At 40.2% G+C, this 26,245-nt stretch overlaps 1 protein-coding gene across 2 annotated transcripts in view; it reads left to right on the forward strand.

The window, feature by feature from the left end:
• CTNNA3 (catenin alpha 3) overlaps positions 1-26,245 on the forward strand; it is a 411,551-nt gene that overhangs the window by 13,732 nt on the left and 371,574 nt on the right. For both annotated transcript variants that reach the window (XM_066324417.1, XM_066324416.1), the window contains exons 4-5: positions 6,636-6,802; positions 17,711-17,830. In XM_066324417.1, coding sequence (XP_066180514.1) covers positions 6,636-6,802; positions 17,711-17,830 — 287 coding nt within the window. The remainder of the gene's footprint in view (positions 1-6,635; positions 6,803-17,710; positions 17,831-26,245) is intronic.

The following is a 26,245-nucleotide window of genomic DNA, read 5'->3' on the forward strand; positions in this document are numbered from 1 at the left end:
GGCTCCACTGGGAAAAAATACGTATATCAGTGGAAGTTTTGTTGTTTGGAGTGTTTTGTTTTTTGTTTGTTTTGGTTTGTTTTCCATGAGGACAGGATGCCTCTTGATCATTTTAGTGGCTGTTAAGCACGACTAAAAGTTAATATATATTTTAACTTCTTGAAAAGAACTGTTTACCTGAATCTCAGATTAAGGCCTTTTAGTTAAAAATTTAAAACATAAAATCTTCTCTCTTTTGTGCATTAGTAAGGATTTAATTTGGGAGTGTATAATAGTCCAGTATGGAGGTATGTTTTGAGAGTAGGAGGAAGATGAATCCTTTAACCTACCATAAGTCATCCCCATTGATAGAGCAGCTCCTGTCGGGTGAGTTGTGTCATATTCTGTGTCCTCCTGACTTAATCTCTCAATTTTGAACCTGATTCCAGAACTGGGTAGCTTTCATGATCTGCCGAGAATGTTGTAGCCATTTTCTTTCAGGCTCTTTCTTGTTTTCTTGAGTTTTACTTTTCCCCATGGAAACTGGGAATATTTGGGTGAGCATGAAGGCCATGAGTCACATGACCAACATCCTAAATGTCTTCCTACAGAAATCACAAGTTAAAGTTCATGAATGTTTTAATTATGTCATCCTGCCCTTACTAAAGATGGAACTTAATCAGGTTTATCTTTAAATTTATTTTATTTGGTCAGCCTGCAGCTGGGGTGGTTTCTGGCACTCTGCTGTTGTTCAGGGCAGTGATTACTTGCTTTTGGCTTCCTCTGAGCCCTGAGATGGCTGTGGTTTATAGTTTGATCTATGCATATATGTCTGAGATATCTTAAGGTCCTTTGTGATTAAAAGCGTTATGACCAGCAAGTATCAGTGTTATCTGTCACACTGAGCAGCTGAGGCTCTTGCAAAATCATTCATTTTGGAGTACTCTTGAAATGTTAGCCCATCCATTACAGACCGATAACACAAGGTAAGAATAAAATATATAGTTTTATATTGATTTTTATACATAGAGAAAGTGAAAATGTGAAATATTTTTATATTACTTATTGATTCTCAGCCAAGACCAGAGGTAACTACAAAAATAAATAATACATAAAGTAGACCTCATACATTTTAAAGGGAAGTGAAGTCCATGTTATCACCTATCATTATGCAATGATGAAGTGAGTGGTTGCAGCCCGTCTCCCTTCAAGGATTTGCCAAAGTGCACAGGTTCGTTTTAAGAAATGGTTGAAAAAGGTAGCAGTTTCTTAATTTTGCAGATATTTTTAACCTTTGAAGCTCTGTGCTATTTTTAATTTGTGGTATGCCGTATCATATGTGACTTTATTGCTTGTTGTTCAGGCCACATTCTGTTGCTGTTAAATGTCTTATGTTTTTTACTTCCAGCTCTTTGGGGGGATGAGAGTCAGCAGCCGTGGTTGCTTGCAGTCACCTGCCATGCCCGTCATAGCATACAGTTTTGAATTTTCTGTGGGCAGAATTTTCTGTGGTGACTGCCAGGTACTTCTATTAATGCATTCTTAAATTAATTAGGAAGTTTTGCACATCGCTACAGTTTGTCTCTCCTGGATAATGAAATTTTGAAGAAATGCTTTAGATAATTTCACTCACACCAAACTCAGATTTGCACACTGAAAGAATAAATAAATCTCACCTCCTCCTCTTGTGTTTTACCTTGTGTCACATGCTGAGCTTGTTCAGCTGGGGATGCAACATGAGCATTAAACACTCACTCCTTTTGAATGTCAGTTGCCAGTGTGAAAACACTCCTTCGTTACTTTTGGAGCTCATTAATTTGGGGCACATTTTAAAGGAGTGATAGACTTTTTTCAGTTTGCTTCTGGTAATCCTATTCATAATAATGCTTTGGAGAATAAAGCAGCAAATGAATGGGATAAAAATGAAAAGTGGAGGTAATGTTTGGTGCATTTAATAAATTTGTGTGATTCACGGTCTTCCGAAATCACGACGTGGATATGGCTTCACTGACTACAGCTTGCTCTTGGCACTGTCAGTAGATGAGATTTTGGAGTCTCAAATTCAGTTGAATTGTTAGTGACCTCTTAAAAAGGTCTTGCTATAATGGATGATGGACACGTTACCTGGATAAATCCAGTGTCTGCTTCCTTTGACAACTGCAAAGATTTATGGGCTTGGAGCCAATCACTTTAATAGAGGTTCTCTGCATTTTTCTTTGTTTCCTCTCAAGAAAATTGCTTTTTAAGGGCACCCACCTCTTGATAAGATCTTCTGGAACTCTGCTAAATGGGTCTGCAGGAAGGTGTGTGGGTGGTGGACTGTATGCATCATCCAGAAATCCACTGGCCTAGTAACTGAACAACTGCCATGATTCCCTGTTGATCTGATTTGGTGAAGCTTTGTTAGAGGCTACTTATATCCACATTTTTATTCTAAAATAGTGTAGTAACCCCCAAAGTAAGTGTACTGAGAAACTCTTGCTGAGAGATTTCATGTGCATGCAGCATTTCAAAAGATTGTCCTCTAATTCAGTGTTCTGTTGGAATAGCTGACCCCTGTGCAAGGGGTGTAAGGAGCATTGTTCAACCCTGAATGCTTCTGACACTTAATATCAGCCTCGAATTCATGTCCTGTTTCTGAGATTTAATCAATTTCAAGGCTAAGCAGTGATGCTGTTCATGTGGTGAAATATTGCTGTAGAGATCTGAAGTCTAGTGCTGTCCTTAGGATGATGAGTTTTTGCATTTATGTCAAGGTGTGATGGCTTAGTTCTCAAAAAGTTGCATGGGCATAACTAAAATGTTTGGTATTTACTGCCATTGCAGACTGACTGTATATAGTCAGAAACACAACAGTTGTTGTCTGCCTTGTTTCTATCTATTGCAGTGTCAGTGTTTCTTGGGTTTAGCTGTTATCATGCTCAAGCGTGTTCTCAGATAAGCCTGTCATCGCACAGAGCAGGGAATTGAAAGTGAGTTGCTTGCTTGAGTTACATTTTGAGCCTTAAGTTACTCTTTAAAAGGAAATTCTAACAAATACTTTGAATATTTTGAATGGCCACGTTTAATGTCTTTTGACATTAAATGGGAGGCAAGAGTTTGATGGCATCGAAAACACGATCATTCACTAGCAAGAAATGGAAAGCTTACTTAAAAGAGAATTTACTAAAGGAAGGCTATAGGGATCTTTTGTATTATACTGTGTTCTTATTTGTTCCTCCACTCATCTTAAAAGTAAACTTCGTTTTCTCATCCTACATGAAGAGGTACATGTGTGCATTCTGCATTTAAGGGACTTCCGTTCTGAGAGGCAGAACTTAAACGGCTTAAAATAATCTGTGCTGTACAGTCCTTTCATCAAACCAAGAACAGATCCCCTGGAGAACAGCTTTTGACATCAGCATCCCTGGATCAGGTGCCCCTGAGTGGGATAGGGGGAATGAAGAGGTGGGTGTGAGGCACGATGAGGATGTGTGGTGGCTCTGATTACACGTTAGGAAGAACTGGATATGGAAGTGGAACTTCCTGATATGCAGTGGTGAAATAGTTGCAATGCAACAGAATCCAGTTGTATCTGAGTGAATAAAAGACTGTGTGGCAGGAGAGAATGTCCTGTAACAGCTCCAGAAAGCTATTGTGAGAATCTGAGTTATCACAGTGTTGAATATTAGCAACTGCAGGAGGTATCGATCTGCTGTGCCCTGACACTGATAGTGTCACTTCAGCTGGCTGGCTGAAGCAGAATCCTTTTATTTGTTGTAGCAGATGGAGATGATATTTGTAGGAACAGAACAGGCAATTGTACTGGTGACTTGTATTGTTTAATCTTGTGTTTTTAGATAGGCTAGGCTGTTCTGCGCTGTGATGTGACCTTGACTCCCAACCTGCTCAGGTACTTAGTCTGCTTAATGTGTTAGTTCATACCTGTGGAATTAGAGGCTGCATGTGCTATAGTGTAAATAAGTGTTCTGTTATTGGTGAGACTCCACTGGGATCCTGTATTCAGCTCTGAGGCCCTCAATGTGAGAGGGACATGGACCTGTTGGAACCAGTCCAGAGGAGACAGCAAAGATGGTCAGTGGAATTGAGCACCTCCCCTGTTCATTCAGGTTGAGAGAACTGGGATGGTTCAGCCTGTGGAGAAGGCTCTGGGGAGACATTACTGGAGCCTCTCAGGACCCAAGGGGGTCCTACAAGAGGTCTGGAGAGGGGCTTTCTACAAGTGGGAAAGGCTTTAAACTGACAGAGGCGATTTTAGATTAGATACTAGGAAAAAAAACTATTTACTATGAAAATACTGAGACACTGGCACAGGGTGCCTGGAGAAGCTGTGGATGCCCCATCCCTGGAAGTGTCCAAGGCCAGGTTGGATGGGGCTTGGAGCAATCTGGGCTAGTGGAAAGTGTCCCTGCCCATGGCACAGGGATTAGAACTGGATGATCTTTGAGGTGCCTTCCAACCCAAAGCATTCTAGGATTCTGTATTGTAAACCGCTGTGGGTTTTCTCTCATTTGTTTGTACTTCTGTTCTTTCAAGTTTGAGACTGAAATGTTGGAAATTCTTTCTACTTACTTTAGTATGTCTGTTCCCCCCTTGGTAAATGAGCTCCTACTGTCAGCTGTGTTTCTCTGGAACTGTAAAGCCATCAGCCTCTAATAGTGCAGTTCAGGAGCGGGTGACAGGACTTTCTTGGCAACAGTACATCCTTGTGGGAGGACACAAGAATGGCATAAAATTCACTGCATTCCATGTGCATTTCACACTGCTGCAGTTAAAATGAAAAAAATGAGAGGAGAAGGCCAGCTGTAAATACAAGTAGAAGAGAGAAAAATGTGATGTTTGGATGGGATTTCAAAAGGAGAAAGAAAATGCGTTCAGAGAAATAGAAGAAGAAAGCATGATTTTGTTGATCTTTCCTAAAGCAGTGAAGAGCACTTGGCTGTTGTCAGTGTTATGCTGAGCACTGTCTCTGAGGGATGCTCACTGCCTGCGGTGGGTGGCCTTGTTGCAGCCTCTGTACAGACACAGCCTGGCACGAGCTGTCCGCTAATTGCCAACAGGCTCACAGTTCAATTGTTTGTAAAGGAATTTTCATGTAAGGCTTTGGATATTTTTGGTGCTGGATAAAGTGTGTGAATCCTCTAACTTTCTAAAAAATTCCACGTGGCTGAACAGTGTTTTTACATTTCCCTGCACCTGAGCAGATTTTTGTAGGCACGTGTAAATAACAGTCATTTGACACAGCAGTAGCTGTCAGTAGCTGATCAGCTGATGGTAGAACAACATTTACTTTAGGAGTCATCCATCTGGGTGTGTTGAACAGAATCTTGGAAATATCTGCCTGACAGTAATTGCGTAGTTATGATAGATCCTGGCTTTGGTTCTTTGAATCACTTTTTGTTTGATTGTCTAAAGTAATTGAAATACTACGAATGCTGCTGTCTGTCTGAATTCCTATTTGTGCCACTAAAAGGGCATTTTTTGTGTTTCATTGTTTGTGACAAATGTAATTATGAAAGAATATCCACTTGATGGGAATTAAAATAAAAATAGATTAAATTGCATCAGAATGTCATGCTGTCTACTGCAATTTAAAAAAGTTTTGACATCATGTTGTTGTTGGGGCTGTCATTTTCTGCTGTTTGTACTTGCAGCTCCTATGTGTCTAGCCTGCATCTCATGGCTCTATTTTAGGGTTATGATTTTATGTGTTCATCTGGCCATCCCAGCTTATGTCACGCTCATTTCTAAGGGCTGGGTCATATTCAGAGCCTTCTGACTTGTGTTTGCTCACAGCTCTGCAGAATGCTGAGGGGTGGAAGGGACCTCTGAGGGTTGTCTGGTCCAATTGCCCCAAGTCAGGCAAGGCCAGCAGTCTACTCAGGACCATGTTCAGTCAGGTTTTTGACATCTCCCAGGATGGAGACTCCACAGCCTTCCTGGCTGGCCTGTGCCACTGCTGAATCATTCTCACAGTGAAAAAACATCTGATGCATTCATGGAATCTCCTGTGTGTCGGTTTGTGCCCGTTGCTTCTCCCCCTGTTGCTGGGATCCGCTGAGAACAGTCTGGCTCTATCTCCTTTTCACCTCCCATCAGGTATTTGTGGCATTTGTCACTGTTGTCCGTGTTGCTGAATTTCATTTACCAGACTTCACATTGGAGAGCAGTGTATTGTTGTCTACTGCATTCACTAACTCCCTGGCACAGATTTCACTTTATGTAGTCAGGTGTTTGAGTATATGAGGTTTTCATTCCATTAACTTATATTTGTAATGAGAAGAGCAATATTTGATTCCCTTCTGTGACCAGGAATTATTTAATAACAAGGACACCAAAGTACATAGTAATGTAACAAGTAGTGACTAGAAAAGTTTAACAAAGCCCTGGCTTTGTTGTGTACAATTAAGAATAATAGTGTAAAGGCCAAGGAAATAATTTCAGAACTAAATGATGCTGTACATCACGGAAGATGTGGAACAGTAACCTGCACGATCTGTAATAACTGACCTTCATTTCAAGGCGTTGGGGCAACGAAGAGATACCAGATCTACTGGCAATACTTGTGGCTTGGCCAATAACTGACGGAGCCTCAGTGACTTGCTTTCCTCTGGGTGCTGTGACCCAGCCCAAGGCAGTCTGTCCTCTCTTTGCAGGCGAGGCGTTGCAGGCGTCAGCGGCGGCGTTCACCAGCGATCCCTGCTCCCTGCCCAGGAGGCAGGCTGTGGTCCCGGCCGCGCGCTCGCTGCTGGCCGCGGTCACCAGGCTCCTCGTTCTGGCCGACGTGGTGGACGTGGCCTGTCTGCTGCAGCACCTGACCGTGGTGAGTAAGGCCCTGCTCTCCTGGCTGCTGTCAGCCACGCCTGTGTGCTCGGGGCTCCTCTGCCACGGGGAGCTTTCTGTGCTTGAGCCTTGCAGCGCCTGGGCAGCTGGGGCAAGTGTGCCTTCTAGATGAGATTTGTGAATGGACCAGAAAAACTCATCTACTTGAAGCTCAGCGTACTTGCTCCATTTTTGGTTCCTTTTTTTTCCACTAATACTTTCAGTAATTTAAAAGAGACTAATAAAACCCCAAATTTCTGTTGACTTCTTAATATTTCAGGGTGGAGGTGAATAATCAATGCCACTTCTTCTAAAGCCTCATGCCACAAGAGAGCGCAGTGACTTACAGGACCATGTTGAAGCAAGTTCAATTTGGTGAGGATGAGAGAATGAAAATTTGGCTCCAATTCAGAGTAGGAAAAGTATTTCATAATAAAAAAAAATTTTGAGTGGGTTTCAGTACTGGGCTTGAAAGATCTGCCACTGACAACTGCTAGAGGTGCACCACAGGCTAAATTAAGGCTGACTTGCAGAAGCTTCCATGTTGTTCTATATATTTAAATTTGTCAGCCGTAAGAGGAATGGCCTATGTCTTTTGTACTGTTTGTGGAGAATTTTCTAAAATTACGATATTTATAACATTTTTATATTTATAATCTATTGCATTTTAAATATTTATTTACATAACCCTAGACGCTGTCTTCTGAGATGTATTGAGTATATTTTACATGAGAGAACTAAAATCAGGTGATTTTCCTTGCTAGAGTTTCTGTATTTCTAAACAGCTGTCTAATTCACTTCATATTTTCCTTCTGAAAATAAAAACAAAAAATATCTGAAAATGATGAAAGAATGCAGTGTCACTCAGGAAAAACTCCAGCACTGCCAATAAATTGTTATTGTCTTCCATGCTTCCTCTTAATAGGGGGTAGAACTGCATTTGTAAATGAACTCTCAGGATAAATTAGTGTGGTATAACACTCTCAGTAATGCCTGTGCAAAAAGACTCAGCCTAGTTCTCAGAGGAGAGTGTTATATTTTGCATATTTATTTAGTCTCTACTCTGGCTGTTGAATTTACCAGCAGTGATATTAGCTGTAATGGTGTCTTTTTATGTTGACACCTAATTAGGAAATCGACTTAATGTGATTTCAACATATGCTTTGAACATCCCTCAGTTTGTAGCAACCTTTGGTCACAGCTAACTGAGCCAGATTTAAATGCAATTAAATATTTTAATGAATTTCAGCTTGCCTCTATTCTAAGTGTTTAACTGAAATCATTATGCTTAAACACTCCCTTAGGAATTCAGTATTTCTTCAATATGGATTTGCTCCCACAAAAGGACATTGTATTCACACAGTGTCAAAGTAGACCTTGTGTTTGCTGTATCAGCTCTAATATTCCTGGGTTTTGCAAGTTCATATGCCTTGAAAATCAGCTCCTTAAAAGTCATTATCTATTTTTCTTCGCACTTGTCCTAAAACCTTAATACTTCTACCGTATTATCCTTTTCTTCAGACACGGGTGTTACAGCTTGTTATCATTTAAGAGATGGGAAATTTCATTGCTCTTTACTTCCATGTCTCTGAGTGCTATAATTTTCATGGGGTAGAATGAAGACATTAGAAAGGACTAAGCCAAAATTAATTTGAAAAATTAAAAAAGTAATTGTAGAATAAAAGACATAAAGATTCTAATCAAGGACTTTTCTTTATTTGCATGTATAAAATGAAAGAAATTGCTTCAGCATCATCAAAGAGCTCTGTACAGTATTAGTGAGATCTTGCTCAATATAGAAGTATTTAATGGGGAATTACCTATTTAAATACCTAATATTTTTCAAACCCATTTATCAAAGAGTGCTGAAAGTTTTTAGTCTTGGTCACTCACTAAAATTAGTTAATTCCAACACTGACGTTTAAAACTATGCCTTTTTCTACTGACAGAATACGCTCTGGGTCATCAATCTTTAATTTCCTCAGTAGCCTGGGAATAAAAATGGAACGAAAACAGAGACAGTGTGACTGGCTGTCATAGAAAGTCTCATCTATTGTTACCTGTCACATCTGCCTGCTCATGTATGTATAGGAAAAAAGGATGAAACTCAGCTATCTCCTTCCAGCTTATGTAGTCTCTAACAATATTGTTTTCTGTACATTTTGCTTAGGCTTAGGAGTGTTTCTGAATTCTGTGTAATGAAGTCTTCATATTAAACAGTGTGCAATACTGAAAATATTGATTATGTTTTGTCACGAAAGTACTGAAATGTGACTTTTGAAAAGTAGAAATAACAGGTGAGTTTGAAATTCCTGCCAGGATTATCAAATCCTTTCAAAGTAAATGTTCAAAAACCTAGCTTTGTGAACAGGAAATCAGCTTTTTTAGAAGTTTTGCTAATAAAGCAGAGAGAATTTAGGCTGTTTTAATGAATTCTATCAGATGTTCACCAAGCAAAGACTGGAATAAATGTGTGTCTTAATAATGCATACTAGATGCCAGTACAAAAGTGACTGATCACATTCTGGCATAGAGCACTTCTGGCCAGTTGTTGAATTCACAGTCCTGTAAGACTGTCAGGACGCAGTGCAAACAGGAAGATCCTTTTAGAGTTCACTGAAAAAATAAAGTACACACCAAAAAGAAAGGTTTTCCTTCTTTAAACAACATTTTTTTTAAACAGGGAAGAGTTTAAATAAATAGCTATCTCTGTCTGAGTTTCCATGCTTAAAGAGTTTGAAGTCTCTAAAGAAACAACTGAGTTCTGAAAAAATGTGGTCAAAGGGCTGTCTTGTGTATTGCACACTCTGATTCAGAGCTGTGTTACCAGCTCATCCATTATGGTTAGTAATGCTCGATACTGTTTAATTAAGTGAATTAACAGACTAATGGAATTGCTTAAATTTATTGATCAGAAGAGAACAGCGGGAAAGTAACAAGTTTGGAGAATTTCATTCAATGAGCATTGGCAGTCTGTCTTTCTCTAGATGGTTTCAGATCATGCTGAGTCAATATGTTTTATCTTCCTTTTCTCCCTTCATGTCATGCTTGTAGATTTACTGTGTAAGTCTTCATATTTTTCGTTGTCTTGGTTTGGGAAGACAGGTATCTGCCAGGGAAAGCCGGAGCTTCCCTTGGAATTGTTATAAGCAAAATAGCCGAATTGTTTTATATGAAGAAATTTATTAAAGTAAATTCGGTTACAAAGAAATAAAAAGTCCACCACCAAAATAGATTGAAGATACCAAGCCAGGGAGTTGGCACCTGGTGAACGAGGTCAGACCAGCGGACAGTCCTCCCCTTGTTCACAAGAAATTGCTGCTGGAGCTTAGATTTTTATACAGTTTTTGTGCCCTCAGGCTAGACTCGGGATGTAAATCTCTTCAGCCTGTCCGATACAGTGTTATCTTTTGCATTGCATAGTTATTCCCGGGTTTACTGAAGTTCTTTTGTCTTGTTTTTTTTCTCTGGCCCGGTGATGGAGTCCAGGTGGCAGGTGTTTGGTCAGACAGAGATGATGGCTCCTTGTCTCACTCCAAAAAAATGTTACTTCGCCCTGCGCCTTCAAGTGCAAATGAAGTCTCCTCCCTTGGATCTGATCTTCTGTGCCTTGAAGGCACTTTGCTCTGTGCCTTCAAATGCAAATGAAGTCTCTCCTTGAGTTTTAGGTTTTGCAGTCTGAATTTTACAAAAGGGGTGCTTCGTATATTTACTATATTTAACTTTCAGCACTTTATATAAAATATTATTACAAGCATGAATTAATTCTTAGCCTCCCTCATAACAGAATGGAGAATGTAAACCACCACCCTTTTTCCAATTATAATTTTTTCAGTTAAAAGCTTTTAGGCAAAAGATTTTGGAAATAGAAATAGCAGTTCTTTACTGGTATGTATAAAACAAACAACAACAACAACAACAAAAACTACAGCATTAACAACAAAACAGTACCAAGAACTTCGAGGACTTTGCTTCACAAAAACCCAGGGCAGTTTGGTCTCGGTGCCTTTGTAGGACCTTTAGAGCACCAAGCTGGGAACAGTGGAAAAAGAGTCTTGGGTTGGTAGCTGTAGAGTGGCAGAATGTCCCGGCAGGATGGGGCAGGGTGTCCCGGCAGGCAGAGGGGTGCAGGGTCACTCTGGAGTGGACGAGCAGTGCTGATGGAACCATGACAGTGGGGCAGGGCTGGCCCAGCTCTTGCAGGGCAGCAGAGGAGCTCAGAATTCCAGGGTGAGCAGATGATGGCAGATTTCCCAAGACTGGACTGCAGTGAAATCCTCCAGCAGGAGCACAAACCCAGCGTGCCCTCTCCCTGAACGCTGAAAACCGGAGAGAGAGACTACCTGAAGCTCTGTCCTTTTTTCTTCCCCAAAACCTCACCCCCCCTCCGAGCTTCGACCATCCCTTTGTTTTGTTAAATAGTCTTAAGTATGACATTTAACCTCTTTGGTAACTTATGGGAAAAAAATTCTTTAGAGTAAAAAAGAACATAACCTAACTCCCAACATTCATGAATGCCTCAGGCAGCATGATCTTTACAAAATGCTTGCTTAGAGTTATTTGAAACTCCTGCCAGGGAAAAAAAAAAAAAAAAGAGAATGACTAGAGATAAGAAGCAACTTGTGAAGCTGGGCCCTTCGAGCACAGTGCTGTCTGTTCCTCCCTTTCCTGCAGAGTGTTCATCAGCATTAAAGATCTTCAGAGCAGGAACTTGGTAGGGTTACATGGAATGAAAGAGTAAAGTTGTCTTGGGCTGCCCTGTGCTTCAGGTTTAGGGGGTTGGTTCAACTTCCAGAACTGTGCTTTATTGATCCAGATCCCTGTGTGGAGCCTTCTGCCCTCCAGGAGATCACCTTGGCACATGGACCTGTGTGAGTCTTAGATGATGTATCTGGTCACTAAACATTTTGTTCTGGACTGAGGGGGATTCATTCTGCTCCCCATCCCTGTTCTCAGCTTCAGGGGGTTGGGTGCCTGGAAAACAACTGGTCCTCTACTAAAGACTGAGACAGAGAAGTACCTCAGACTTTTCCTCTGTTTGTCACTGTGTTTCCCCCTGCATCCAATAAAGGATAGAGGTTGTCCTTAGCCCTCCATTTGTTCCTAATGTGTCTAGAGAGACCTTGTTTTTTTACAGCACTCCGCAGATTAAATTCTAACTTCTTGCCACCTTCCTTGCTTGGGTGTGAGTCAGTCCCATGGCAGGAGAACTTCTGGAGCATAAGGAATATCGCGAAGGTGATAGGAATCTTTGAGAGAAGATTTAGCTTCTCCTTTGGTTCATACTCCTGTTTATTTTCTCATCAAACAGAGATTCCTGCTACCAATCAGAGGTTTGTCTGTGGTACGTGGGACGCAGTTGTTTGGAATCAGGGCTACTGTGTTTGTCATCACACTGCAAATTCCATAGCACTCGGTGATGTGCAGTTAATAACAGAGGAAAAGCAGCTTCCAAAGAATTGCTTTTAAGAGCTGGCTTTTTTAAAGTGAGCATCCTTATGAATGCAGCAGGAATCTGGATCCACTTCTGTGCTTGCTATAGGAGCCTCTTCACTGCTCCTTTGTAACTTGTAGAAATAAATAATTGTCAAGCTGTGGGATGATGAATTCCAACTGGAATGCTAAGTTGCAAACATAAAGCTTGGGGAGATCTGTAATATAAAGGTGGCTTGTAGCAGAGGTTAATACAATGCTTGAAGTCATCAGAAGTACAACTGAGTGTGAGAAATCCGTGTTGTGTCTGGTGATGAAGTTTGGAAGGTGCGATATTAGAAAAGCAGAGGCCTATTTGAAATAATTGTTTGGAGTGTGCAGATGTTTGCATGCTCCAGCCAGTGTCCAGGGCTCCATTGCAGTCAACTCTCTTTGAACCTGTCAGGGAAAGAACATTGCTAAAGGCTTCCCTTCGAGTTACTGTGTTCGGCCTCTACAGCAGCACTTACCACTCAAGTGCTGTGCTTACAAAGGAATAAGATGGAAGTGATGTTTTGAAATTTCCTTCCCTAGAGTGCTAATATGGGAAGGCAGTTCTAGGCTGGGAAAATAATCTTGGGAAATTATAATCTCCTGCATATTATTTATTGGTAGTATAGTAACAAAGATGGTGTAATGTAGAATGACTTGTCTGATCGACAATGCAAGCATGCAGAGATCATTCTGATCTTGAGAAATTTATTTTATAACTCATTTGTGCTCTCAGAGGCAGAAATGAGGAAATGCATGCAAAACAAACAGTATCTGCTGTATCATCAGAGTGTATGTCTTCAGACCTTCTTAAAATGTCTGTGCTATGATATTTTCTGAATGGAAAAAGCTGTGAGCTGCTCTCAATAAACCTCTCCAAAGGAGGCACGTTGCCCATTCCATTACAGTAAAATATGAGAAGAGCAGCTTTTTTTTTCTCCTAAGTGTGTGTGTTCAGTAATCGGAATTTAAGAGAGGTTGTGAATGTTTTTTTTTCCAACCATATCGCTGGGTGATTCAAATAGTATATTTAGTATAATTTAGGCTTTTAAAGAACCAGTACCTTATCAAAACAGGAAGATATATTTTTTCAATGGACAGCTTCCTTATGTCAAAATGAAAGTTAAATTTGCTTCTTGTCCTTAATTCAACTCATATTCATCTGTATGAAAATAAAAAGAAATATTTTATCAATGGGAAAAAATATTTCAGTGCTACTGTACTGCCCTATGCAGTGGAAGATGATTAATATTAATACTCTGAAATACAATTGCCCTTTGACTTGTGCAGCTCTAGACAAGTGAAGAAGAGCCATTTCTCCTAATTTGTGAATAGCAGAGTGCCTTTTTGCAGCACTGGCCCTAGATCTGAACCAGTTGCGTTGAAGGAAGCTACGTAAAGGAAGTGCAGCAGAGCCTTTGATCACATCATCTTTATATAGCTGGACTCCCAGGCAAGGGACATTAAAGGTGTGTGGCCCGTGCAGTAGCATCGTGTACAAACTGGAGAAGCAAGATCTGCTACCCCTAGCCCTCTTCCTGTTCATATGGAGATTGTCAGGTGGTCACCAGGAATACGGCTTTGTGCTCTGTATGTAATGATGTTGCTTCCCATCTTTTTGAATTATAAGCAATTAAAGACTTTGCACTGCACGTTTATAATCTCATAATTTTGTGTCCTGGCCTCCTGTTTAGCTGATAAGTCATTAATTTTCATGGCTTATGTTGGAGATGAAACGTAGTAAATTTTGGCTTAAGCAGTATCAAAATTTTAGTATGATTAGTTAGTTTAATATGATTTCCTTTTGAAGTGTGCAGCCACTCTGTCTCAGCCTCTTTTCTTTGATCTCGTTGCCTCATTTTTGTTAAATATGACAGCAGAGCAGAAGTTCCAAGACTCCTGAACACAGGTAGAAGGCTAGTGGAGAAAACCCTCAAAAATACTACATCAGGAGCTCATAAAGACAGCAGAGGATTCTCAGCTGTTAATCTGCTTTACTGCAGGAGAAACTTCAGTCAGAGCTCACCTTTCATCTTTGACATTGCAGTGTTTAAGATGTGAGACCATAGGACTTTGAGTCCTGATGCTTACAGTCATACTTACTAGTTAGATAAACCGTGGTCAGTAACTGAGAGGGGACTGCAGGACTGTACCTTGCACTAATCAGGAACATCATACTTCCAAGGAGGCCGTGTTGTAGCATCTGGCCTGGCCACATTTGTGATGGTCATCACTTTCACAGGTCTGATGGTATTTGTTGCTTTGTGAGAGTTGCTTCACTTAGCTGAAGCATTCACTGTGTGTTGGTTTCCAGTCGGGTGGGCACGGAGCCTTCATTCAGGTGTGGTTTGGTGGTGCCTGCTCAGGATATGAGGGCTGCTGTTACCCGCCCTGTGTTTTAGGGCCAGGAGGCCAGGCTCTGGGTCTGCGTTTAGTGGGTCTGGGGTTTCCTGTGAAAGGAATGCTGTGGTATTAGTGAATGCAAAGTCATACTCTTCTCTTTAAGGTGTGAAGTTGCCTATGCACTGTCTGTGCTATGAAGTTATCTGTAGTAAGCGGAAGCAGCTCTGATAATCAGTCAGAAGGAGGGAAAATCAGTCCAGGTAGCTACCTGTAATGCCACCGAGAGCAAAAGTAGGAAAGGAATGCTACTTCTCAGCTTCCAGAAACTACTCAAAGCACTTTGAAAACATGACAGGAAAAAAAAGAGCTTCTGTGAATATCTTACAGTTGTTTATATTTGGTTATTGGTAAGAGAAAAAATGGTCAGGAATTCTAATTTTTTTTTCACCTCTGGACAGGAGAGATGAGAGAAGATTTTTTTACCAGTCACCCCAAAATGCTGGTTCACACTGATAGAAGTATGATGCAGAAAGATCCAGCTGTAATTTTAAGTTTAATATATGTGCTGATAACCTTTGTATGTCCATGCCACAGTTTTCTGATTTCCTGCTGATGCAGTGGAAAGAGCAGATCTGTGTTTTCTTAAAATTGCTTGGTTGATTTTTTATTTACTTTTGAGTTAAATTTTTAAAACATGTTTCTCCCTTGCATCCAGAGACAGATGGGGATGTTCTGGCAGTTACCCATCAATTTTATTGAAGCATGTTGCCCTTATACATTTGGTTTGTATTTGCTCATGCTCTTATGCTGCTTCTTATATCTCTTTCCAGAGAGCCAAATGCATTATTAATGTTTTGCCTGCTGCAGGACATAAGGAAGTGAGTGATCTTGCTAGCAGAGCTCCTGCTAATGAAGAATGGAAGCTGTGGAATTAAGTACATCCATAAAAGGATGATGACGATTCTTCAACTGTGTTGTAGTCTAACGTTGATGATTATCTAAAAAGAAAAATGACATCTCAAGAAAAGACTGTACCTTATGTTTATTTGTTGAGTTTGGGAATCAGTAGAGACCTTATCCCTGTATTATTCAATCCCACAACAGGGTGCAACAGCTTCAGGCTGAGTTCTGGAGAAATATGCCATGGTTTGAAGCAGAAGGTGCATGATGAGCTTGCCAGAGACATTACGGGCAGTTTCTTACACACTTGAAAGAAAACAAGGACTATGGAGTGCTTTTGGTCACCTTAAACTGAACTCGGGTCTTATTTGCAAATGTTGTAATTAGGTTACTTCCAGCTGAGGGGTTGGCCAGGAGTCGGAATTGATAAAAGCAAACATTGCAAATTCAAGGCTTTCAGATCAGCTCTGGAGCAGAGATAAGATCTGAAAACAACAAATCATGCAAAAGTTGGAAGATAATGAAGTCAAACAGAAAAGAATAGAGAGTATTACAGTTTTGTCTTAGCATGTGTGTTCTGTCAGCCATGTCAGTACAGAATTCAGGAGCATATACTTTGGGTGAGAAAGTTTCATTTTATTTTTTGGTAGCAAGCCCTTCAAATGCAGCTAGAAAGTCTCCAGTTAACCTCTAGTAGTGCTGAATAAGATAGAGTAAGATAAATTGCAAATAGATAAAAACACTGCCTTAACTTGCCTTTTGGTTATGAGAGCAGTGAGAACTGAAATAAATGCTGCCGAGCAGCAAACGAGGTGCTAACTCGCCTGAAGTTCCAGGCAAGTTGTAAATTACCAGTGGAAATCCACTGCAGCTGCTTATTATCCCCAAGGAGAAGTAGCTGGGGGCTGTTCAGTATCAGGTACAGCTTGGGCTTGAGCTCAGTCAAATGCTCAGGAATGAGGGGCTCTGGAACACTCCACATCCATGATCAGCATTGGCTGTCAGTTAACAAGTCGCCACCTTCTTAAAGAGGGACAGAAGACGAGTGGAGGTTTGGCTTTGGTGGTGTGTTTTTTTTCTTTTTTTCCCCCCCTTCTACTCCTGTAGTTCATCATTCTAATTCAGTGGCTGTAGTTGAAGCAAAGGTATAGAGAAATGTGGGCTGTAGTTACTACAGAAGTGTTTGGTTTTCCAGACCTGACTGGAAAGCAGTCCATTGCCTCATACCCTGGGCACTGGTACCACAGGTGAGCTTCACCCACAGGCCCTGGAGCTGCAGTAGGCTAAGTCAGGATTTTGGAAGGATTTACAAGTGTGTAGTTCTTCCTGATTATATCAGTGTAAATACATGTTTATAGACTTGTTTCTGATGGTAATCACAGTGATAACAAAGTATTACTGAGCTACCTGCAGCTTTGCAGCTGTCACATGCTCATGTGAGGGGAAGAAGAGTATTTCCAGCTGGGAGAACAGCAAGTCAGAGGAGAGGTCTCATTGTTTCCTCAAGGTATTAGGAAAACTGGACCTCCAGTTCTCCTCTGACACAAATCTTAATCTTTCTGTTACAGTTCTACAGTTGGGCTGGTGTTGTTCATCTCTGAAAAATACCAGTCTTATTTTTAATAACAGTGTGTGCATGAAAGAAGTTTTAAATTTAAACATAAGGTCTGTAATGAAGTATAATTGGAGTTGTCACAGTTTTCGTGCAGAATGTGAGCACTTTGCCTAAGGTGTTTATCTGGTCTTAAATTACTCTTAAGTAAATTAACTTGATAAGAAGCACCCTGTGATTTATTTCTAAGTTCTACTGTTACGCTTGATAGAATGAGTTTATGGCCTGCATAAAGTTGCATATACTCTTCTTAGCTGAAAAGAAAGTGTTTAAATCTATGTGAATATATTACTTCCTGGAACTTGGCACAGAAAAAAGAACTCACCTTTGGAGGTTGACTGCTTGTGTTTTGTCTAACCAATGGAGTTAGATAATTTCATTTAGTTGAGGAGGGCATATGAGCAATGCTTTGAATTCTGTGATTGGTTTCAAAACAAAACTGTAGGGCTGTGTGGGAGGTTAGAGGTGGCAGAGCTCAATTGCCTTAGCATTCAGTAGAAGATAATTGTAATACAGAGTGAAACACAGCAACTGTATGAATGATAATTTTTTGTTGGTTTTCTTTTGTTTTTTTTTTGTTTTCCCTCACAGTTTCAAAGAACATTTGAATCTTTAAGAAATGTATCCAGTAAATCTGAGCTACAAAAAACCTACCAAAAGTTTCAAAAAGATCTGGAAAATCTTGATTACTTGGCATACAAACGTCAGCAGGTAAGACCATAGAAGCTTGTAAGAATGCTGGGCATAAACAGGGTGGGTGGTAAAACTGTGCTTGATGGAGTGACTCTTCTGTCAGTTGGTTTTGTGCTTTGTGCAGTGTCAGGTAAGTTAGCAGGAGAGGGCTAAGGCTACTTAATGTATATGATGCTGGACTGCCTGGGTTTTGGTTTCTCAGCAGAGAGGAGCACAGGCAAAACAAGTAAGTGAGACTTAGCAGACATTAAAAGTTGCATTAACATGTAGTTTTCTAAATAGAAGTGTATAGAAGTACTATTTGCAATCTTTTACTTGAAAAATTAACCAAATTCATATAAGTTAATGGAATCCAATACTTCCTGTGCATGCAAACGACTAATATTTTCTTCTTTAGAAATGAATTTATGAGGTGAATGTACATCAAACTTTGAAGTGCACATGGTCTTTGTCTTGTGATTGCAAGATCAAGGTTAAAGTGAATTGTTAACATGTGTTTAATGTTGGATATCCTGTTAGTTATATATAGTTTATGTGAAAATATCAGCTCTCATTATGCGTATTCACTAGTTTTCTCTCTTGATGGTAAAATGAGATTTTGCCTCTTCCAGAGCATAAGGGTGAAAGCTGTAACAGTTCTATGCGAGGATTGTGGTTTGTGTTTTCCTGAATTCTGTCACTTGGTGTCAGTGTTGTCAAACAGTTCATGCGCTTGGGGCGGATCGCTTGTAGCTATTTCTGTCAGGTAATTGATTAGATTACCTGCGTCTTAGTTAATTTGCATTGTTTATCTGAGCAGTAGTTACATGGTTATGGTGAAGAGTGTTTCATCTGCTTGTTGATACCGAGATTTTCATTTCAATAGAACTTGCTGAGAGGACAGAGATCTCCTGCATGACAGCAGGAGACTGAAGGGAAGCAAATTTGACCAGTCCTCTCACAAAGACAGAAACAAAGCAATTAGTTCAGTCAGCTACACTTAGATTCCTGAGGAAAAACAACTACAGCAAATAATGAAAGAGACTATTTTATGCATCTAGAAATAAGTCCAGGAATGGGTAATAGCCACCACAGGTTTGTCCAGATCAATTCTTACCAAAATAGTCTGGATTTGTAGTCATAGGATTAGTAGCAAGTATCTCATAACATGACTAGATTCTAACAGTGTCCCATGACTTTTACATTAATGAAACGGAAAAACATCGTTAAGGTTCTCTGGAATCAGTGGGGGTTTCTTCAGAACAGTTACCAGTGATTCTCTGCAACTAGAGAAATGCATTAAATAATTTTCTGCAGGGGTCTGTTTTGGTTGTCCCACTATGAGGTGTAACTTGGATAAGGAAAGAGAAGAGAAAGGAATTTCCTGAGGGGGAGAGAGGGCAAGGAACCATTACTGCACTGTAGGGCAGGATTTGAACTCCCAGTAGTGTTCAGAAATAGGTGTGCTGCTCTCAGACAGGATACATTAAGGATGAGCACAAGTCATCCCGTGTGGGCAGGATCAGTCAGCTGCACAATGTATGATTTAAAACAACCAAATAGGCAACACTTAACAGGAAACTGAAAAGGCTCACCTCACTCCTGCTGTATAAAACTGTTCTGTTTTTTCCCTTCAGACACTGCTGCCTAAGAGAATGCTGCCATTGCCATAAAATCCGTTGTCACTGCTTCATCAAGAACCATTCTCCTTAGACTCTGACCCCATTTGCAACCCCCAAATTCTGGTTTTATCCGTCATTAGCACAAACATGTCAAACATATCATTCTGTTTCATTAGGAGGAAAAATATAAATTGGTTTCCAGTCTATAGGATAGAGTTCTAATCTTAGCCACTACTTAACACAGCGATAAACCACCCAACACACCAAATTTCATATAGGAGACACCATAGCAAATGGTACCATAGTAAATGTTCATGCACAAAATCAGTTGTGTTTCCAAGTCCCAGTGGAATGCACTCAAAATTCTCTACAGCTTTTAAAGTCATACCCCTTTAACATTACTTAGTTGTCTCTGCAATTTAATTTCTAGCTGAAGATCTCATTTCCTTCCCACTGTAACACTCAATTTTGTATTGTTTGTTTGTTGTTAAATTACCTGGGGACTTCTTGGTTGAGCATAAAGCATCATACATCCTTGGCTCCCAAGACCTTTCAGCTACATTTATCAGAGACAAGACAAGACTGGAATCTTTTATCCAAACTGAATACATCTTGGGCACGGCCAAAACTAATTCAGTTTCATAGAAACAGCAACAGTCTGAGCTTTGGAAAGATGAGGGGAGGCATTACTTTTTTCCTCAGAAGTTTAGCATCCATGCAAAGACAGAAAAACTGCACACATGGAGAGACAAATTAAAATCATTCAAGCCTGGAACTGACAGACACAAATGCAACTGAACAAGGGAGCTGTTAAAACCATGGTGCAGGCTGGGGCAACCTTGAGGAGGGATAGCAAAGTCTTCCCTCTTCCACTCTGAATACATATGTAATATTGTAAGCACAAGAAATATGAGCACTTTCAGGTGAGGAGGGAAAAGGAAAACCTCTTCACCCCTTAAGCAAGCCAGAGAGATACACAGGACAGAGAGAAGCAAGGCCCAAATGACAATGCTATAATCGTGGAACTACTAAAACAAGTCAGGTGGCTGAGAACAGAATTGGCATAATTTTTCACTCTCTTAGCTACCAAGACTAATTGTTTGTTTTTTAGAAAATGAATGCATAAATCTACTATTTTAATTACACAACAACATGATAGATGTTGTTCTTATGTCAAGGGGAGAGAAGCGCTAGAATACTGGAAATATAACCTATAGTCTCATTTTATAGTCTGACCCAACCCTAAAATCTACAAGATTAGATAGTGGTAGAGTGGTAAATACAAAAGTGAACAAATTGACCCATTTATTAATGCAGGATGGTAATTCAAAACACATAATTCTGCCTTTACCCTTCAACAACCAACCAAATGTACTGCCATTTATAAGTCTGGAGGGGGAACAGAAGTGAATTCTCATTCACATACGTTCAATAGCACGAGCCATAAAAAGATCCATAATTCCTCCCCTTTAGTTTGCATCTCAGTTATTTCACATCTTTTCAAAAGGCATGGATAATGGACATAAAGACTGCAAGAAGTGATTAATGTACTGCACCTCTTAACTAAGTCCTCTCAGTAGTTAAACAAGTGTTCATTTGTTTTCTGGATTGAACTTATCTGACTTCACTCCATTGGCTCTTCTCTTATTTCTGGGTACTAGAATAAAGATTTTGTTAAGTACCTCTATTCCTGACATTTCTAAGCCATAACCTTTTCCAGATAACTTAAGGAGCTCAGTCATGCTGCTATCATGATGCTTGTTTTCTTGACAACAAATAATTCACCCTGAACTCCCTCCAATTCTCAGCATACTTTTAAAGCGTTTGCCACAAAATAAACCTGCCAGTTGACAAGTGATAATCTCTTTCAAAACCTTGTCTCCAGCTGCTGGAGTGGAGCACTTTGGTGAACAAATCTCATACTGTGCTGGTTTGGTCTGGGGTGTAGTTCATTTTCTTCACACCAGTCTGAACTGTGCTTTGGGTTTGTGCTGGAAGCAGTGCTGGGAACACGGGGCAGTTTTGGTCAGTGCTGAGCAGAGCTCACACAGAGCCAGGGGCAGGAGAAGTAGGAAAAAGGACATTCAGGTGATGGAGTTTGTCTTCCCAAGTCACCATCCCACATGGTGGGGAGCTGCTCTCCTGGGGATGGATCAGCACCAGCCCAACCGTGGGAAGTGGGGAATCAGTTCCTTGTTTTGCTCTCGTTGTGTGCACGGCTTTTGCTTCATCTGTTGAAATGACTTTATCAAGCCACGAGTTCTCACTTTCACTCTTCTGATTCTCCCCTGCCAAAGTGAACAATCAAAGGTGAAGAATAAAAGTGCATTTAATCCATTTTAACAAAAAGAAATACTATTTGACTGAAGAAGCAAGTCTTCATTCAAAATGAAAACTTTCAAAATGCAAATTTGACCTGTACAATCACGAAGCCAGCTGCAGTGGTGATAACGAGGGACTGTGTGAAACAGAACAGCGAATGGCTCTGCTCCATCTTCTCCTTCCCATGAGCAAAGTCAATTACTATGTGCCCCTTAAATATCTTTGATACACAACTTCTAAAACCATTTCTAAATATAACAAACATCAGAAAGAAATCCTAAAAAGATTTTTTAAGTGGATTAACCAAAATGATTTCCCATAGAGTCAGTCCTTTAACACACAATTTGCTTGAGGGCATACAATCAATATCAATCAAGCAAACCTTAAATCAGAATACTTTACAACAGGATACTACTTTTGTGCGTGTGCACATACTAAAGTCCTGTTGTCAACTATAAAATGATTGATGGAGGCTTCTAGTCAAAATCTGAATGTCTTTGGATTACAGCCAGCACTGCTACAGGCACCCTAAAGGGACTGTTAGCACTAAGAACAGCAGCAACAGTGGCAATTTTTCAGTTTGACAGGTGTTAAATACCACTGAACTTCATTATAAGTCCATTTTTATTGCAGCTGTTGCCCAACACTCCTTAAATGACCTTACAGTAAGATAATTATAATAAACTGCCTTAAACTAGTGCCATTTCAGTGGAATGGTACAGGGACAACTTCCCTTCAACAGCAACAAAGACTCACATAAGAGAAAAGGAAGCGTGCACCTACTACAGCATCCCAAGAGCAGAGCTGGGATCTGTCACTGAGTCCCATCTTATCCTCAAGTGCTTTACCATTTTGTCCTCTCATTTCCCCTGAAAACATTCATATTGTTAAGGTGTTCATATTTAGGTTGATACAAACCAGTGTAAACATTACTTAGCTTTTATTTGGAACGTTCCACAAAGTCACAGAGCAAGAGAACAAGTTTTAGTACTCATTGCGGCATGTAGCTATTCTTTTTAGCCAAATTTCAGAGATGAGACAGTATCAAGGAAATGAAAAGCTTGTTTTAATTCAAAGGAATTTCCAGACTATCTCCTGGACAAGAAAGAAAATCTACATTTCTCAGACACCGATATCTTCTGGCACATTTCAAAACAGCAGCCTTGCTATGAAAAGATGTTCTCACAGGGGACATTTGGTATCAAGGAGTGTTCAGTAGCTTTGTCATCGGCCCCTGAGTTCTCTGTCATCACCGGATGAGCTCATTCAGCCCACTCCATATAAAACACATTGCTGTTTATTTGGCAGGTTTTTGTCGTGCCTCTTCAAGAGAGCCAACATTAAACTGCAGTGGCTTTCAGCATTTCACATAGTTCCTCCTCCTTCGTTAAAATCTAATCTTTTAAGTGTTATAAAACATAACACTTTCATAATTCTGCATGGGAAACAATATTTGTGTTTGGATGAGGTCTAAGTGCTGTCTTCATATCTCTGAAATAATTAAGGAATGGTATTTTCAAAGACTATGCTGAGTTCTTTGTCCCTCTCCCAGATCTACATACATCATACAGCTTTGTGGGTTTTTATGGGTTGAAATCATCGTCTAGTAAAGGGATACACAATTCTTAGCCGTAATTGAAGAAGAAAATACATTTCCCAATTTTCTGGGAAGTAATGTATCTGCATATTCTACAGGAAAGGCAAGATTGAGAGAGGATGCGTCCTTTGTTGAACACTATAAAAATGATGTATGTTCTATTTTGATTTGACATTCTTTTCTTTCCTCTTTTTAAAAATTAAATGGAGCAGTAGGGAGTGGTGACTATAAAAAAAAATTTCTTTACTGAATTGTAAAGGAAAAAAAGAGAAGTGGGAGCTACATATATAAATGTCTTGTAAACATTTTCAAATTTGCTTTCTCAGCTATCTTGTGTGACCTTGATCAAGCCTCTCAGTACCAGATCTACTGGAGGACAACACTAAGTGCCTCCATGCAAGAGCTAAAGATTTATAGCTGTGTAAGGACTTGCCAGTAAGGTTCTGTGGGTATTTGAAGTTCCTTTTGTCAGGCTATGACAGATTTATGTCAGAGTAGGTAAAAAGTTCACTCTGAGGACAACTGACATTTTTACAGGCTCAGAGGCAGTAAGTAGCACATAGTCTGAGCTACTGTTTTTGTGTGTGGTGGGAGGTTTTTTTTTTCCTTTTGTTGTTTGGGGATTGAGTTATTTTTTGTGCTTTTTTTTTTCTTAGTATGGGAAAAACTGCTATTTAGATGCTGAAAGGGTGCAAGTTAGAAGTGCAATAACAGTTTGGAATGCAGAGCTCTGATTACTAAAGAGTAGCTAATGAATGATGTTGTCCCGGTGAAAATGACAGTAATAGTAGTCTGTGAAAGAGTTATCTGAGGGGATTGTTACATTGTATTGATCGCAGCCTGACATACACGCACCAGCTTCTCACAGAAAAATTAAATCTCATAGAAAATGTTTCTCTCCTTTGGCGCCTTGTAAAAATCAGATTTGATGAAATGCAAAGCCTTGCAAAATGACCGAGCTGAAATGGAAAATGGTTTGCGCACATAATGCTTGGGAATGATGGACAAACCCTGCAGGGGCACTGTTCCTGATGTGATTGCTCCAGGAGCTGTAGCAGGGAGCAGCCAAAGGAAACTCTGCCGGGAGCAGTTGTGTCTTGCTGACTTTATCTGAAGGCTGAGCTTGTGGTGCACTTACTGTGGCCATAGTACTTGGCCATTCTTCAGTGCTTTAGTAGACAGAACATTGACATAGGAAATGAAAAACTTGAATTCTCTGCAGGATGTTGGGGTTTTTTTCTTCATGTGTCTCCTGTGGAACTCAAATTCTGTAACCAGTTAGGATTATGTACCAGGTGAGCTTCTTTTTCCCTGGCTCACAACCGTGTTTTGAGAGAAGAGCTTGTTAGATCTGTTTATGAGGGTTGTGACCCTTGGGAATCATTCAGCCTTTAGATTCCAGCTGTTTGGCTAAGCTGGAACAATGCTACACAGGGCTGAAAAAAACCCTAAAGAGAGAAATCACTGTTATATACCCTGGGAAATTATTTATTGTCTCAAGCCCAAGACAATATTCCTACTTTGTAGTCTGTGCGACCATGTGAATTTGGCCACTTAGTCCTTCTTTTTGTATTGTCTCTCCCATACACATCCCTGTCCTTTGTCCTGCACGTCCTGCATCAAGTTGCATTCTGTATTTTGCATTTGCATAATCCCATGTGCAGTTTCCCTCTAAAACTCGCTCTAGTAATTTAGCACTTAAATTTCTCATTCAGTTGCTCCACATCACTTTTTTGCTTACTTTTGTCTCCTTCCTCCTCCAAGCTTTTGTCATCTGTCATCCACACCTCGTTTCTGTCGGTGCATTCTAAAGGTATTGACTCATTCATTTTGCTCACAGAAAGTTGCTTATCACACTAGATTCAAACAAATATAACAATCCCACCCCCACAGAGGCTGTCTCCTATCCTCCTGTGTGTCCGTGCACAAACCACCGTGCTGTGGGTGAGGTGTTTATGGAGGGTCTGAGGGATCACCAGGAGGAGCTGGAGCCATGTGTGGACAGACAGGTCACAGGGACATTGTGCATGCAGGAAGGAGGGCAGAGGAGGGCACATGACAGAGGGCACTGCCCTAGCCTGATTTTGGCTTTCCTGACCTTGACTTCCTCCTTTCCATCCCTCTAGAATTCCAGGTTATTGTCACAGCCCAGCCAAACTGCATCTGATCGTCTGTGATATACAGGCCTGTCATCACTGGCTCTTTTTCTCATCAGGGACTTGGGAGAGCAGTCAGACCTTGGCCTTGCTTGATGAGGCTCAGCAGGCTCTAATATCTTCCTTTATTTGCTATCTAGCTTTTTTAAGAGTCTGTATTGTAAGTACTTAATGGTTTGAGAGTGCTACAGCTGGTTACTTTTCAGCCATCAGTGGCTGTTACTCAGCTGATCTATCTTGAAGTTTGCCTTCATGTGATTTAGAGAAGTTGGGCCTTTATAGATGGTCATTATGGAACAAAACTTTCTTTTAGGTCAGATTTTGTCACTTGTAACAGTGCTTTTATAGCTGGTAACAGTAGATTCTGCTGGTGGTGGGACAGTGAAAGCTTTCCTACGTCCAATTTAAATTCACCTTATTTCCTTGAGTAAGAACGTTTGGGTTTTTTCTGTATTAATTTAACCATGGATCTAACTTTGTAAGAACAAGAGATAGTATGTCATAAAATCTTACTTCAGTTGAGATTTATATAGGAAGCAACAATTATATTAATTTTAGCTGTAACTTGATTGGTTAGCACTGGAGGAAAGATGGTCCTTTTTGATTTGTGGGAGAGAGAAGTACAAACTGTGCCACAGGACAATTTTATGTAGTTTATTTTAGCTAGATCACAAATGGTTGCAAAAAACCAAAAGGGGCCTTTATCAACTGATGTTATCTGATGTTAACTGTTAGCAGTTATCTGATCATAACTGAT

Source organism: Sylvia atricapilla, chromosome 8 (genome assembly GCF_009819655.1).
Source record: "Sylvia atricapilla isolate bSylAtr1 chromosome 8, bSylAtr1.pri, whole genome shotgun sequence".
NCBI lineage: Eukaryota > Metazoa > Chordata > Aves > Passeriformes > Sylviidae > Sylvia > Sylvia atricapilla.